This window comes from Onychostoma macrolepis, chromosome 23 (genome assembly GCF_012432095.1).
Source record: "Onychostoma macrolepis isolate SWU-2019 chromosome 23, ASM1243209v1, whole genome shotgun sequence".
In the NCBI taxonomy this organism is placed as follows: domain Eukaryota; kingdom Metazoa; phylum Chordata; class Actinopteri; order Cypriniformes; family Cyprinidae; genus Onychostoma; species Onychostoma macrolepis.
Genome location: NC_081177.1, coordinates 901,120 through 915,732, shown reverse-complemented (window position 1 = coordinate 915,732; position 14,613 = coordinate 901,120). Strand labels below are relative to the sequence as shown.

General features: G+C 38.8%; 1 protein-coding gene across 4 annotated transcripts in view; it reads left to right on the top strand.

Moving 5' to 3' along the window:
• The window catches only part of LOC131531669 (alpha-2,8-sialyltransferase 8E-like), a 29,529-nt gene extending 15,253 nt beyond the window's left edge, over positions 1-14,276 (top strand). For 2 of the 4 annotated variants that reach the window (XM_058762606.1, XM_058762607.1), the window contains exons 7-10: positions 2,607-6,817; positions 6,894-6,966; positions 7,912-8,021; positions 8,138-8,420. In XM_058762606.1, the coding sequence (XP_058618589.1) occupies positions 2,607-3,075 (469 nt within the window). In that variant the 3' untranslated portion in view covers positions 3,076-6,817; positions 6,894-6,966; positions 7,912-8,021; positions 8,138-8,420. Of the gene's footprint in view, positions 1-2,606; positions 6,818-6,893; positions 6,967-7,911; positions 8,022-8,137; positions 10,789-10,862; positions 10,934-11,654; positions 11,825-12,598 lie in introns of those variants that run through there. The other 2 variants (XM_058762610.1, XM_058762609.1) reach the window with 2 other exon arrangements.
• Positions 14,277-14,613: the final 337 nt, after the last annotated feature.

The following is a 14,613-nucleotide window of genomic DNA, read 5'->3' as shown; positions in this document are numbered from 1 at the left end:
GCAAACCTGCAAGATCGAGCAGTTTTTGTAATGTGGTCTTTGAAGGTCAGCTGATCATCAAAGATTACACCAAGATTTCTGACCGAAGTTGATGGGGTTATTGTTGATGAACCTAACTGGATCGTGAAGTCATGCTGTAGAGTCGGAGTGGCAGGGAGGACAAGAAGCTCAGTCTTTGCCAGGTTGAGCTGCAGGTGATGTTCTTTCATCCATGCCGAGATGTCCGCCAGGCAACCTGAGATCCTTGCAGTTACCGTTGGATCATCTGGTTGAAAAGAGAGGTAGAGCTGTGTGTCATCAGCGTAGCAATGGTATGAGAATCCATGTGCCTGTATGATGGGACCCAGTGATGTAGTGTATGTGGAGAAGAGGAGGGTCCAAGAACTGATCCCTGAGGAACCCCAGTGACCAGTGTATGTGCTTTGGATACCTCACCTCCCAGGCCACCCTGAAAGACCTACCAGTGAGATAGGATTCAAACCAGCGAAGTGGAATGCCAGAGATGCCCAGTGATGAGAGGGTGGACAGGAGTATCTGATGATTGACAGTGTCAAAAGCGGCAGATAGGTCCAGCAGAATGAGGACTGATGATTTGGAATGGGCTTTTGCAATTCGCAGGGCTTCAGTGACCGAGAGAAGCGCAGTCTCAGTTGAATGGCCCCTCCTGAAACCTGACTGTTTAGCATCCAGTTTGTCGTTCTGTGAAAGAAACAGTGAGACTTGGTTGAAGACAACTCGTTCAAGTGTTTTCGCTATGAACGGAAGGAGAGAGACAGGTCTGTAGTTTTCTATAAGAGAAGTGTTTAATGTAGGTTTTTTGAGCAGTGGGGTTACCCGAGCCTGCTTGAACGCAATGGGGAAGTTACCTGTGAGTAGGGATGTGTTGATGATGTGTGTGAGTGCAGGTAAGAGTGTGGGTGAGATTGCTTGGAGAAGGTGTGAGGGGATTGGGTCAAGAGGACATGTTGTAGGATGGTTGGAGAGGAGAAGCTTGGATACTTCAGCTTCAGTGAGTGGACAGAAAGAAAAGATGGGAGTTTTAGCAGTGGATGTGGTAGGGTGAGGGTCCTGTGTGCGTGGAGGTGAAAACTGACCACTGATTGATCTAGTTTTGTCTGTAAAGAAAGTGGCAAAGTCATCAGCTGTAATAGAGGTGGAGGGAGGAGGTGGAGGGGACAGAGGAGGGAATTAAATGTTCTGAAGAGATTACGCATGTCTGGGCGCTGTCGATCTTGTTGTGGAAATGTGAGGATTTGGCAGTGTGGACTTTAGCAGAGAAGGATGTGAGCATAGACTGGTACCTACTGAGGTCCGACAGATCGTTTGATTTGCGCCATTTTCTCTCTGCCGCTCTGAGTGTAGTCCGATGTTCACGAAGAACCTCGGATAACCAGGGGTTGGAAGGAGCAGCCCGTGCGGGCCTAGAGGAGAGAGGACAAATGTCGTCTAGACAAGAGGTTAAGGTAGAGCATAAAGTCTCAGTAGCTGCGTTTACATCCAGAGATGAGAAATGGGTGGGTGAAGGAAGAGGAGGATACCACAGAGGAAAGATGGGAAGGAGAAAGGGAGCGCAGGTTTTGTCTAAAAGTAACTGGTAGGGGTTGGTGGCACAGGAGAAGCAAAGCGTAATGTAAATGTAATGAAGAAATGGTCCGAAGTATGTAGCGGTTGTACCAGAATGTTATCTGCAGTACAATTGCGTGTGTAAATTAAGTCAAGTTGGTTGCCTGATTTGTGCGTGCTAGTAGTGGTAAGGCGTTTGAGATCAAACGAAGCTAGGAGTGCATGGAAGTCTGTAGCATAAGGCTTGTCTAGGTGAATGTTGAAATCACCAAAGACTAAGAGCGAAGTACCATCCTCCACGAAAGAGGACAGCAGCCCGTCCAGCTCCTCTAGGAAGGTGGCTAGAATTTGGCTAGGGGGACGGTAAATGACCACGAACTGGAGTTTTATCGGAGCTGATACAGTAATGGCATGAGATTCAAATGAGTTGTAATTGCATAGGGAAGAGCGGGTTGAGTATTTTCAAGAGAAAATGTGTATATTCCCACAAACCAATATATTAGTACAGGTCAGAGTAAGCATGTTGTTTAAATTTTTACATAAATACAAGTGTTACACTGAATGACGATAGAACATTATTTCACCTACATTGACATTTTACACTCTTAAAAATAAAGGTGCTTAAGGTTCTTCACAGCGATGCCATAGAATAACTATTTTTGGTTCCACAAAGCACTATTCAGTCAAAGGTTCTTTAAAGAACCATCTCTTTCTTACCTTTTTATAATCTGAAGAACCTTCTTTGACCACAAAGAAGCTTTTGTGAAACAGAAAGGTTCTTCAGATGTTAAAGGTTCTTTATTGAACCATTTAGACAAAAAGGTTCTTCTGTGACATCGCGAAGCGCCTTTATTATTAAGAGTGTATTCTCCAAAAACTTATTTGAAACCTCAAAAGTAGACACTTTACTTGCAATTAATGTGCTGCTTTCTATGTATTTAAAATCATTTTTGTGATTTTTGTCATATTTGCAACACACTTATACAGGCATACAGATCTTTTTCCCCCAGTGCAGTAGTGTTTATTTGAAACTGTTTCTGTAGATACAAAAACCTGGTGCGGAATCCGGATCCGTTGGTGGAGCGGGTCAGTGTGTACGGAAACGCATCCCTCGCCATGCCCGCCTTCGCCTACACCTTCTGCACTGGACTGTCAATCAAAACTCTCAAAGTCCTCCGTCCAATCAGACCTCAGCAGCCGGTGGTGTTCTTCAGCCCCATTTACCTTCGAACATTGGACCGTTTCTGGAAGGGGCGTGGCCTGAAGTCGATCCGCCTCTCCACTGGGTTTATGTTAATTAACATGGCGCTGGAACTGTGTGAGCATGTGCATGTTTATGGATTCTGGCCGTTTGGAACGGACCTGCAGAACAATCCGGTTCCGTATCATTACTACGACAAGTTGAGACCGCATCGTTACTTGCACAAAATGCCGGAGGAGTTTGTGCGGCTTCTGCAGCTCCACAGCCAGGGGGCGCTAACACTGCACCTGCAGCCCTGCTTGCACTTATGATCTTATCTGTCTGTGACTATTGTTTATTTATAGGAGAGGACATATTATATAATTAAATTGTAAATTAGGATTATGTAATTAAATTGTTTTAAATGAATGCAAAAGCACAAAAAGCGTTATCTTTACATTTCAGGTTGTCTGAAGAATAATGTTTTGTCAATGTTTTTGTTCACTGGGAGATCTGAAGCATGGATATTTATTTCATCATGTGACTGTACTCAATTTTGGGATACAATAAATGTTTGATATGGAATGTGTTATTGAAATGTGTCATGATTATAGACATAAAGTCCACCGAATGGGTGCCATTTGCACCCAAAAAATAATTCCATTTTCTATCTTTTTTTTTTAAAGACTGAATCTAGTAATACACACATTTAACTATTCAAAATCTGTATTGGTCCATCTCGGGTAACTTTATTTAATTTTCTACACAATTTTTAAGTGGAAGATGCATTTTTCTCAGTCCTGTTACCAAAACTGTAATGTCTTTTAAAAAGCATTGTAAGAAAATGTGATGAGGACATTGAAGATCTTGATGAAGATGTTTAGTGCAGCATAGCAGTGACCAAGTACATGTAGTACTTTGGGTTCAATGGAGTCTGAATGAACCCCGAACATCCTAAACTCAAACCTTTTATACAGTTACAGTTGCTCCTGTTGTTACAGCTGTGGTCTGTATGTTAATTAAGTTCTGACACCCCTTTGTCTGAGGTAGTTCTCGGTGTCCTATTCTACAATTGGTGACCATTTGCTCACGATGTGATCATCCCAAATGGTCTACAAACAACATAACTGTTGACTTTCTTCTTTATAATAATTAAGCCATTTTGGGAAATGAGCATGATCAAACATGTATTGTGGAGTGGAATCTGGGTCAAGGCAGACTATAGTTTCTTACAGCATGTTTTATGTCAAGAAATTCCTTCATTTCCCCCTCAGGCAGGTGTTTATTTTAAAGAAATTGTTGGTTTCATGGTCAAAAAACATTATTTTTATCATAAAAAAAATCACTATTTATCTACACAAGATGTATTTTTCTAAAGTACAGAAACCCATTTTTTCATTTTAAAGGCGACTCAAACCTTAAGCTTATCAATTTTTTATTAAACAATAGGATAAATTATGGACCAAACTTAATTTAAAAAATAGTGGTTTAACTTTATTTTTTAAAGAAAAAACTATTTAGTAACAGGAAATGAAACTGGTAACAGGAAGGAGTATCCATTATATTAGTATGCAGGTTTGACTACACGTGAGGTATTGATGATATAGTGAAGAGTGTTGAACATTGACTAGTGAGCTGACCTCACTGCTGAAAAAGGCCAAATCATGTTTCTATTTAAAGGGGTGGTTGACTCTTTTTTTTTTTCTAGGCTTGATTGTGTTTATGGGATGCAGTCTAACATGTGTTAATGCTTCATTTTTAAAAAACGCATTATTTTTCACATAATTTACCTTCATTCCACACTGCTCTGTCCCTTCTCTTCTAAACGCGCTGATCATTTCCTGGTTTTATGAAGCCCCTCCCTCAGAAATACGCAATGGGCTCAGATTGGTTAGCTGGTCCAGTGTGTTGTGATTGGCTAAACCGCCTCTAGTGTGCATCTAAACGTCCCGCCCCTCAGCTCAGCGGCATGTGCTCCGGTTGTATTGTAAACAATGGTGTTGTCAATATTGCTCATCAATTTGAGCCCGATTGAGACGCAGAGGATATTAGGGAAGAGGATCGCGCAGAACCTGTGCAAGCTCGGCTCTCAATGGTATGTTTGTTTGTTTGTTTGTTTGTTGTTGTCGTCTCATACTTTTAGATATGCTGTTATTTGTAAGTGCTACTGCTTCTGTTAGCTTTTAATATATGGTTTTATCCTGATTAAAGCTTTAACATTTAAGCTTTAAGGTTTATCTGGGTTCGTGACGTAATGGACCCGGGAAGTAACTGGTTGTAGTCCCTTACCAGCCGTTTTTGTAGGCATTAAACTTCCAGAATTTTAAAAGATGATATCTCTGTTTGCATTGAACTTTCAGCGCCGCAACTTTGCAGATATTGTTTATGCTCAAACAGCAACATTACACACTAACTAACGTTAAAAAAGTGAAATTGCAATCAACCACCCCTTTAAGTCTAGTGGTCTGCAGAGGTTTTTGTTAGGGTCATGTTTAGGGGTAGAGGACAGGTTACAAGATAATATATAAATAACTAAAAAATTATAAATATTAAATGAAAATGAAAATTAATATTAAAATTATAAACTTAATATATATTTTCAGTTTTTCTGTGGATATTGTTTTCTTACAGCACAGCTCACACTCAAACGCCATTCCATATATGAGTAATTGCCACAGGACAGAAATCATACATTTTCTGTCATATTTGCAAGAAAGTAATATAAATCAACAATGCAGGAATAACCATAGGTTTTCTCTGGGCAAAAGCATTGTCTCAGTGTGGATAGAAGGCCAAAACATTGAGAAAAAGATGCGTTTTCAAATTTATCTAGATTAATATGGATGTAGCCTAATATTTACATTAATAAATCTGATGACACTACTCACTCCTGTTACTTTTACTCGGTTACTATATATATAAGTATAGGATATATGAGTAACAGGACTGAAAGTGACAGGATTGAGATTTTAGGATAAAATTAGCAAATACATATAATCTAGCCACATCGAGTACATGATAAAATGATGAGAATACTCAGCAAATTATAGTGATTCACAAAGATTTGTATTTTTAAAATAAGTAACATCTAAGAAATAATTTAGGTAACACTCTTACAATATCATCAGATATACAGAAAAGAAAGCAAGACCACATGCTTTCGGTCATTTCATTGCCTTCAGAAGATCCAGATGTTGCAATATTATGTTGAAAATGTGTCTTGTGGAACTTTCCCAGTTTTTTAGAGGGGTGTTAGGGTAACAGGACTGAGTGAAAACCAGGGGACACGACTAAAATGTGTATTTTATCCAAAATATTATACATTTATTTTGAAATGAATGTATTTAAAGCACAGATGGGATGCAAAACAAAAATGATTTCTGAAGGATTTTAAACCTTATATTTAATGTTAAAATGTAGCATTAGACACTGAGGACATGTACAAATGCTATATTTTCAGTGTTTTAGGTAGCTTTTAATAATTTAATTACATATTTTAAATTTGCAGTTAGATTAATGTGCAGGACACTTTCTTTAATAATAAAATGTATTTTGTAGTTAATCTTTATGCATGTTTACAGAAATGGTGCCCATTCGGTGGAATGGCCCTAAATAAAGTTCGATGTTTGAGCTCCGCTGTATAAACACACGAGCAGTGTTTCTGCGGCTGACAGATCTTTTCCTGACCTGTTTTTTAGTGTTTTTAGGACTGCGACAAAACAAGTTGCAGTATTTCTCCGAACTGTGTAATACAGAGTGTTTTTTCAGGGTGTTTTCGATGGACTTTAGAGCCATAAAGTGAGTGAATGATTAATTTCGCTGCAGAAATGAGACTTCAGGTTGACCACGGTGAACAACGAAGCAGTTTCTCACAGCGACCGGATCAAATATAGATATAAATATACAGTAACTAATAACTCTATAGTACCTTTAAGTTGAGTGTTTTAGTAGCTGATGCTGAAGCGGCGGTGAGGGAGAGCAAACGCGACCAGACCAGCGTCATCTGTCCATCTTTTCTGTCTAATGCTTCATTTGTAGCTTGTATATGGTTGGCCTGCGATGGAGGAAAGCAAGGTAAGCGAAACTCCCTTAATAATAAAACATCAAATAAGCAGCGATTTCATCCGATTCTTCTTTCTCTCTATGACAGACTGATCATGTAACTCCGCCCACAACTCCAAACAAAGCCACGCCCTCTTCGCCAAACTGCGACGAACGGCCGAGTGAGTGCAACCGTTATTTTTGAATGTTCAAAACGTCAATTTAAAAAAAAAAAAAAACTCTTTAATTTTTTTTTTTTTTTGGTTATGTTAATGCTAATATTAACATTAAGGGAAACGTTCTGTTTTATAATTTTGAAAACATTTTGTGAATGTTCTCAAAACCATGTTTGATGAACGTCCAACTAAAATGCTCCATAAACGATGTATAAATCATGTTTTTGTGCACGATGATGTCAGCATGCTTACTAATATGCACACAGTGATTGGCTGATAGTCTCAGTCAGAGATTTATTCATAGAACTATTGTAGAGCACAATATTATATTGCTATATTCAAATAAAGGTTTAAAAATGCAGGCTAAGTGTCACTAATTAAACAAGTATTCAGCTAATTGTCAGCCTTGTACATGTGTGCTTCTCGTAAACAATTATCGGATATGCATATAAACAGCCTTTTAATTAACAGAGTAGAATAATCATTGCTGATAGTAAGACATGCAAACGTAAAATAAAACCAAACTGGACTCAAGAACAGCTGTTAGCCTACGCCTTGCCCAACTGATTAATGAAAACAAGGATATAATCAAAGGAAAATTTGGACCTCCAAAACCAAAGGTGATACTTTTCAAAAGCTCATTATCTTCAAATGTTTACATTCGAGGCAGATTCTTAGCGACAGCCATTTTAGGATAGTTTGTGACTTAGGACTCCTCTTCAATAGTAACATTTCACAGATTTAGGGGCTAGTTTTAGTGCTAAACCACTTTGTGAAATGCTCTTAGAGCAAAAATTTAGGACTGACACGGCCATTCTTTTTAAGATTTTCTCCTAAATCAGCAAGATGTTTTGTGAATAAGGGCCCTGATAACTAGTTGTTGTTTGTTGATGCAGGGTTTGTGTGTTTCTGGTTGTGTTTTGAGTCTTTCTGTCTGTTTTTGTCCTGCAGTGGGTTTGAGCAGCCCAGAGTTGCTAAAAGAATTGAAACAACCGCATGCGCTCAAACACGTCCCTGCGCACAAGGGACTGACCACGGTGTTCTGTGGACGAGGACGACAGGTGAGACACACTATAGCAAATCTGCACCACTGTAAAAAAAAAAAAAAAAAAAGTAAAGAAATATTTTATTGTTTATTATTTAAAAAAATACTATTTTTTTAAAAATTGTGTTTCAGAATCAGGAGGCAGAGAGTCGGTCGAAAAACCTGCCCTGAAACGCCAGCAATCACAGTGACTGTTCGGCGGTGATTACCGTTGATTGGCTGTTTGAGCTGTCTGTCAGTGATAAGCCCCACCCCCTGTGGCGGATTCCATCTCTGTGAGCTGCTCTGGTTATGAGGATCTTCCACATCCGTCATGTTTTTGTGCGAGTATGAAAGCAATCTTTCAGTCTGTAGTGCGTCTGATGTTTCAACAGTGTGAATAATATCAAATATGAAATAAAAGTGTGTGTGTGTGTGTATGTGTACGTGTACCTACTTAACCATATTTTGGAGACACATTTGTACCCAAAAGTGAGCTAAACCTGACAAAATCTCCAAAAACCTCCCTTTGGGGACGTCCTCATTTGTAAAACCAGTTTAAAAATAAAGTAAACAAAGGTTTCTTGAAATTGTTTAAAATGCCTGTAGTCTCCTGTAAGGGGTAGGTTTAGGTGTAGGGTTGGTGTAGGTCAATAGCACATACAGTAAGTACAGTATAAAAACCATTACGCCTATGGAGAGTCCCCACTTTTCACAAAAACAAACGTGTGTGTGTGTGTGTGTGTCAGAAATGAAGAACTGGCTTCTTTCTGTTTATTAAGTGGCCAGTTGGAATTTGAAATGCAATTACTGGAAAAGTAATTTACTGAATTACATTTCAGAGGAATTCAATGGAGTAACACGGTTTCATTAGTCCAGCAGACTGCTGCTGTATGTATGTCAAAACCAACAAACTACATCATAAATTTGGACTAATTTTGTCAATTCATTCTCAGATTAGACACAATTCTTTTAGTTCAACACTGTCAAAACAATCAATCGTCAAACAGATTTTAATTGAGATAACTTTATAACATGAATCGGGTGTTACATTGACATATGTTACATTGGGCGTTTATTCCTCAATTAAAAAAAAAAAACTAAAAAAAAAACTTTTTTTTTCTGTTTATTTGCTTTTCCACAACATATATCAAAATGATTACTTTTCTGGGACGATAAAACAAAAACATTTTTCAGAAGTAATATAGTTTATTTGCTTTGCCACAACATGTTTCAAAACCACATCACTGTGACCATTAAATTTTACAACAACTCTTTTGTAACACATCAAAATTCTACCTTTTCAGGTATATGGTTTAAACAGAAATTAATTTTTAGATTTTTTTTTTTTTTCGCAACTCGAAAATGTGCAAACTGAATAAAAATAAATAACTACCTTACTCTGGAGGTCAACATGTTAAACATGCATGTAGATTTGTTAAAATATGCTTTGAAATATATATAACACTAAAATAACTGAATCAGCTAAATTAATTGAGCAGCTCATTACCATTTTTCTTAATGTGACAAATACTTCACATCAAAATTCCTCCTACTTTCATAAGGTTAAGAGCCCGATGTGACATATGTGTCACCACGATATCTTTGTAACTTGTTTTATATCAATTTGCTCAAGAAACGTATTAAAATCAGGTTAAGAGTAATCTAGGATATGTTAGTAAAACATTAGAACTGTTGCATGGGTCGAAACATACCTTTGGTAACAAAAACAAGTGTTTTTAAAAATTGCTGACACTGTAGCATGTGCTAACTAGACAGGACACCATTTTGGAAATGTTACCATGGCAACAAAAAATGCCCACATTGTCACATGACTGAACCTGGGTGTTCATTATATGTCACTTAGGGAGTTGAAAGTGAGGGATAATGCTTTAAAAAGATAATCACCAGTGTTTGTGACACCAGCGTCACTGTGGGTTCTTATGGGTTACAAATAAAAGCTTAATAATTACCATTAAACTAAGCTGGCTTGTGTAATGGATTAAGGGCATAATAATTATATAAATAATATAAAATAATTATAAAAATAATCATCTCTAAAAATCTGATGATTTTATATTTAAAAATGTTTACTATGTAGCGTCCTTTAATTTGGAGTAAGAGAAACTGGAGGAGTGGCTTTATTGCGTCAGAGACGTGTCACTTTGCTTGAATCTGATTGGTCGAATTTCGGTTTGAGATCTCTAAACCAGAACATAACCTTCTGGAGCAGGTTAGCTGTGGAGCTTGAGTTACTATGGCGATGAAACCACTTTCATGGTACCTAAAACCCAGAGTTGGTGCAAACTAAACTGAAACTTGCCTGGCTAGCAGCTAAACCGGCTTCATGGTACAGGCCCCTGCTTTGCAATGATTTGTATCATGAAAGTGAAAGTGAAGTGATGTGTGGCCAAGTATGGTTTTAACCCATTTAACCCATCCAAGTGAACACACACACCAGCGCACAAAGCGCTATACAAATAGACTTGAATTGAATTGAAACTCTAGATGGATAGAAGTGAATGTTCTATTTTAGTTTTACTGAAATTCCAAATGGCATCCTGTTTGCTGACTCAAATCAGATTCATTGTGTCATTGAGAGTTCAGCCCTGATTGAGCGACATGCGCAGTGGTTCAAAGGTCACGCTGCTCTGAGTTTGTCTCTGATCAATAGGAGCATTAGCCAGCGGGTCGGAGGACGAGAGCGGACGTTTCAGCGCTGAGAATGCCATCTCGCCTGCGTCAGTGTCTGCTGAGCGCGCTCCTGTTGAGTCTGCTGCTGTTTCTCAGCTCTCTGTGGCTGCGTGAGTAAATCTGACCTTTCACACCGACACACACACACACACTGAATAACCGTGTGTCTCCTGGTTTTGTCCAGCTCAAGGAACCGTTCAGAGTTGTGAGCAGTCGTGGCGGCCGTGTCTAAGCATGTATACGCCAGCCAGACAGGTGAGAATCAGGGACCAGTTGTTCAAAAGTATTTTGGCCATCGGATTGGATCAAATCTTGAAAATGGGTTGTTTAAAAGAGAAAAAAAAGGATTCTGAATTCGGATTAAATCCTCGGTTTGTGTTGTTCAAAACGTTTTAGTAAAATTGGGATATTTTGATCCCAAAAAACTGGATTATTCTGATCCCAGCAGAACGGTGGATTTCAGGAACAAAAATGTAATAAAACTTTAAAACTGTTCCAAAAAATACAACATATGTAACATGTAATATATCACCAAATCCCCAAACAGCTGTCAGTATCAAACAAAAATGTTATATTTAATTTAAAGTTTTGTTTTTTTAAATCACTGATTGTAAACTACATTGGCACAATCATCAGAGATGGACCAGTCAGTAGTTATTTGTGTAAATGCAATGCAAAACATTGGCATCTTTTTTTTTTTCATCAGCATGTCCCTTTAGGGGCTCCGTAGAGCACTAGTAATCCAGATTTGGAAATCTGAAAAAGTGTGATCATTGTGATCCAATCCAATTTTGCTTTGAAAAACCAGCACAAAGGTAAGATGGGTTACCTGATCCTGGATAGCAAACCATAGGATTTCCAAATCCAGATCATTCTGATCCAGATTAAACTTTTTGAACAACTGGCCCCTGGAGACTCGAGGACACAAACGCTGCACTTTAACCCTTCACACACTGACTCTGACTGTAATGATCAGGTGGCTCCCGCTGCCGTTCCTGAGGAGCTGGGAGGAAATGACATCATCGGAGAGTGTGCCGGACAGCAGTTCCAGGTGTCCCGCCTCCTGCTGCACCTAAGCTCCGCCCTCGGCCCCGCCTCCGATGTGCTGCTGGATCCCTATCTGCTCTGCTGGGAGGAGCTCATCAAGTATGACATCAGTACAGCAGAAATTATATTAAGGATGCATCCATCTGAACTTTTTTTTGATGGATCACCAAATAGGCTCAAAAAAGGGTTATAAAAAGATGTACTTTTCATGCACTATATTCCTCAAAAATGATGTTGCTTTAAAGCACATCTAAGCCTTCTGCATTGGAGCCTTTCATTCTGTTTTTCACAACTGAAGATCATTTACGTTTAGTCTATTTATATATGCGTTCTATCATTTGAGACGTTTCTAAAAAAAAAAAACGCCATACATTCCAAAGAAATGCTATTTATAGTGTGTATACATTTATATAGCATTAACTATCACGATAAATTTTAAGAATGTTTACACAGGTAAGACCAACAGTAATTTGTAGATTTTTAAATTCAAAATGTACCATATGTAGCAGTAAGATGTCTACACTCGCATTCACATCCAAAGTTTTAAATGAATTAAACTAAATATTTTGGATAAATTAATATTGGATTGGATAAATTTTGGATAAATTAATATTTTGGATTAGTTTTAGTTTTTCTGTTTTCTGTTTCCCTTTTAATTTTTGTAAAATTTAACTTATATATTTATATATATTTTTTTTATTCATTTTTATTTCAGTGTCTTTTTATTATTTTAGTGCATCAAGTTAAACTAAATGAAAATTAGAAATATTTACTTGGCAACAAGCTAAAATAAGATAAAAGTACGTTTTTTTATATAGTTTTTATTTGTTGTCTTCCATCGGTCTCAGACAGTGATTGTGTTCTGTGCTGCAGGTTCATGGAGGCTCTGGGCCCTCTGGTGGGCTTTTTTACTCATAAAGTTGAGGAGAAGATCACACTCATCCGACAGCTTTCGCTGGAAGAATCCGCCAGACAGACCGCAACAGCCGGTGAGCACGAAGCCCCACCCCCTCCGCACGCCTACAGCTCCGTGCGCTCCATGCTGGAGGCGGAGCTTCAGAGGGGCGTGGTCTCCTTCGACACGCAAACGCCCTCCGGCAGTCGGACTTTGCTCCGCCTCCACCGCTCGTTGCTATGGCTACAGCTGCTGCTGGAGAAGCTGGGCACAGAGCGCGAGGGGCGGAGCCTGGGAGAGCTTTGCCGCGATGCGTACCTGGAGGTTTTAGCGCCGCATCACCCCTGGCTTGTGCAGCGCGCGGCAGAGCTGGTGTTTCACGCGATGCCCGACCGCAGCACGTTCCTGCAGCTGGTGTGCGTGCGCACGCAGGAGGAGGCGGAGCCTGTCATGCGCGTCGTCGTCGCGGCAATCCGAGAAATTCACCGACGGACTCAGAAAGAGCTGGAGATCAGAAACATGTTGGACCTGCCTTAACACACACATACAAACACTCCCGCGCAACATGAGAAAACTTCTGAGGTTGTTTTAAAAATGTGTGTGTGTGTGTGTGTGTGTGTGTGTGTGTGAGCGGCTATTTGTAACTTGAATGTGCGAGACTTCCGGTGTCCTGACATGTTATCCTACCCGCCAGATTTTCCTCCAGGATTTACTGCGCATGCGCACATCAATGTCATTTTTCTCACACTGAACAACGATAATTACTGTATTTGCAATACTGTAAGAGGTAGGTTTAGGGTTGGGGTAGGTGTAGACATTATTAAAACACAATCTAACATGTAGAAAAAATAATTTTGGTTTCCGGCCGTAGCTGTATCCTTTCTAGCCACAACCCTGAACAACACATAATCACTGTATTTGCATTGCTTTAAGGGTAGGTATAGATGATAATAAACCATAATTTGACAGGTAGCATGTTTCGTTGTCTAACTGCACTACTTACTTTTTTAATGGGAGGTAGCAAAATCTGACAGGGTAGCACAATCCGGTCTCAGTCATTTTACCTGTACAAAACATGCTGCTTGATATTGCAAACTGGCATTTTGTTGTTATATTATATTAATTTATTATCATATTCATGAAATTTCTGGTTTGCAGTAAAAATAGTTTTACAGTTTACTAAACTGTAATTATCCTTATAGTAGACCGGAAGTCTCGCACATTCACAGAAACTTGCTTACTTCCCTGTTGGAAAATACGGTGGGTATATCAGTTCAGTTCAGTTCAATTTTATTTTATTTTATTTACCAAAGTGCTTCACAATGGCCGGAAAAGCTCACACACAAACCAAATGAATACAGTAAAAACGTCACAATGTCTCAACTCAAAATAAAAGCCAAGGAATACAGGTGTGTCTTAAGAAATGACTTAAATAAATTCCAACAGTCTGAGCAGTTCTTATGTGTACAGGTAAACTATTCCACAAATTAGGTGCCACCACTGAAAAAGATCGGTCACCTTTATTTATGTATCCTAATATATACAATTTGGCTTGTTTATATGTGTGATTCTGTCATGTTTTTATATTTTTATTAGTGCTGGGCAATGATTGATCACGATTAATCGCATGCAAAATAAAAGTCTTTGTTTATATAATACAGTGTATATTTATTATGAATATGGGTGTTTCTGCAACTACGGGCACTTTTGACTCTTCAAAATTTAGTCTGTAATACTTACAGTGGGGGGGGGGGGGTTATTTGATCACCTGATGATTTTGTACGTTTGCCCGCTGACAAAGAAATGATCAGTCTATAATTAACAGAATAACAACAAAAAAATCCAGAAAGAGTTATAAATTGATTTGCATTTTAATGAGTGAAATAAGTATTTGATCCCCTATCAATCAGCAAGATTTCTGGCTCCCAGGTGTCTTATACAGGTAAGGAGCTGAGATTAGGAGCACTCTCTTAAAGGGAGTCTCAGCTGTGTA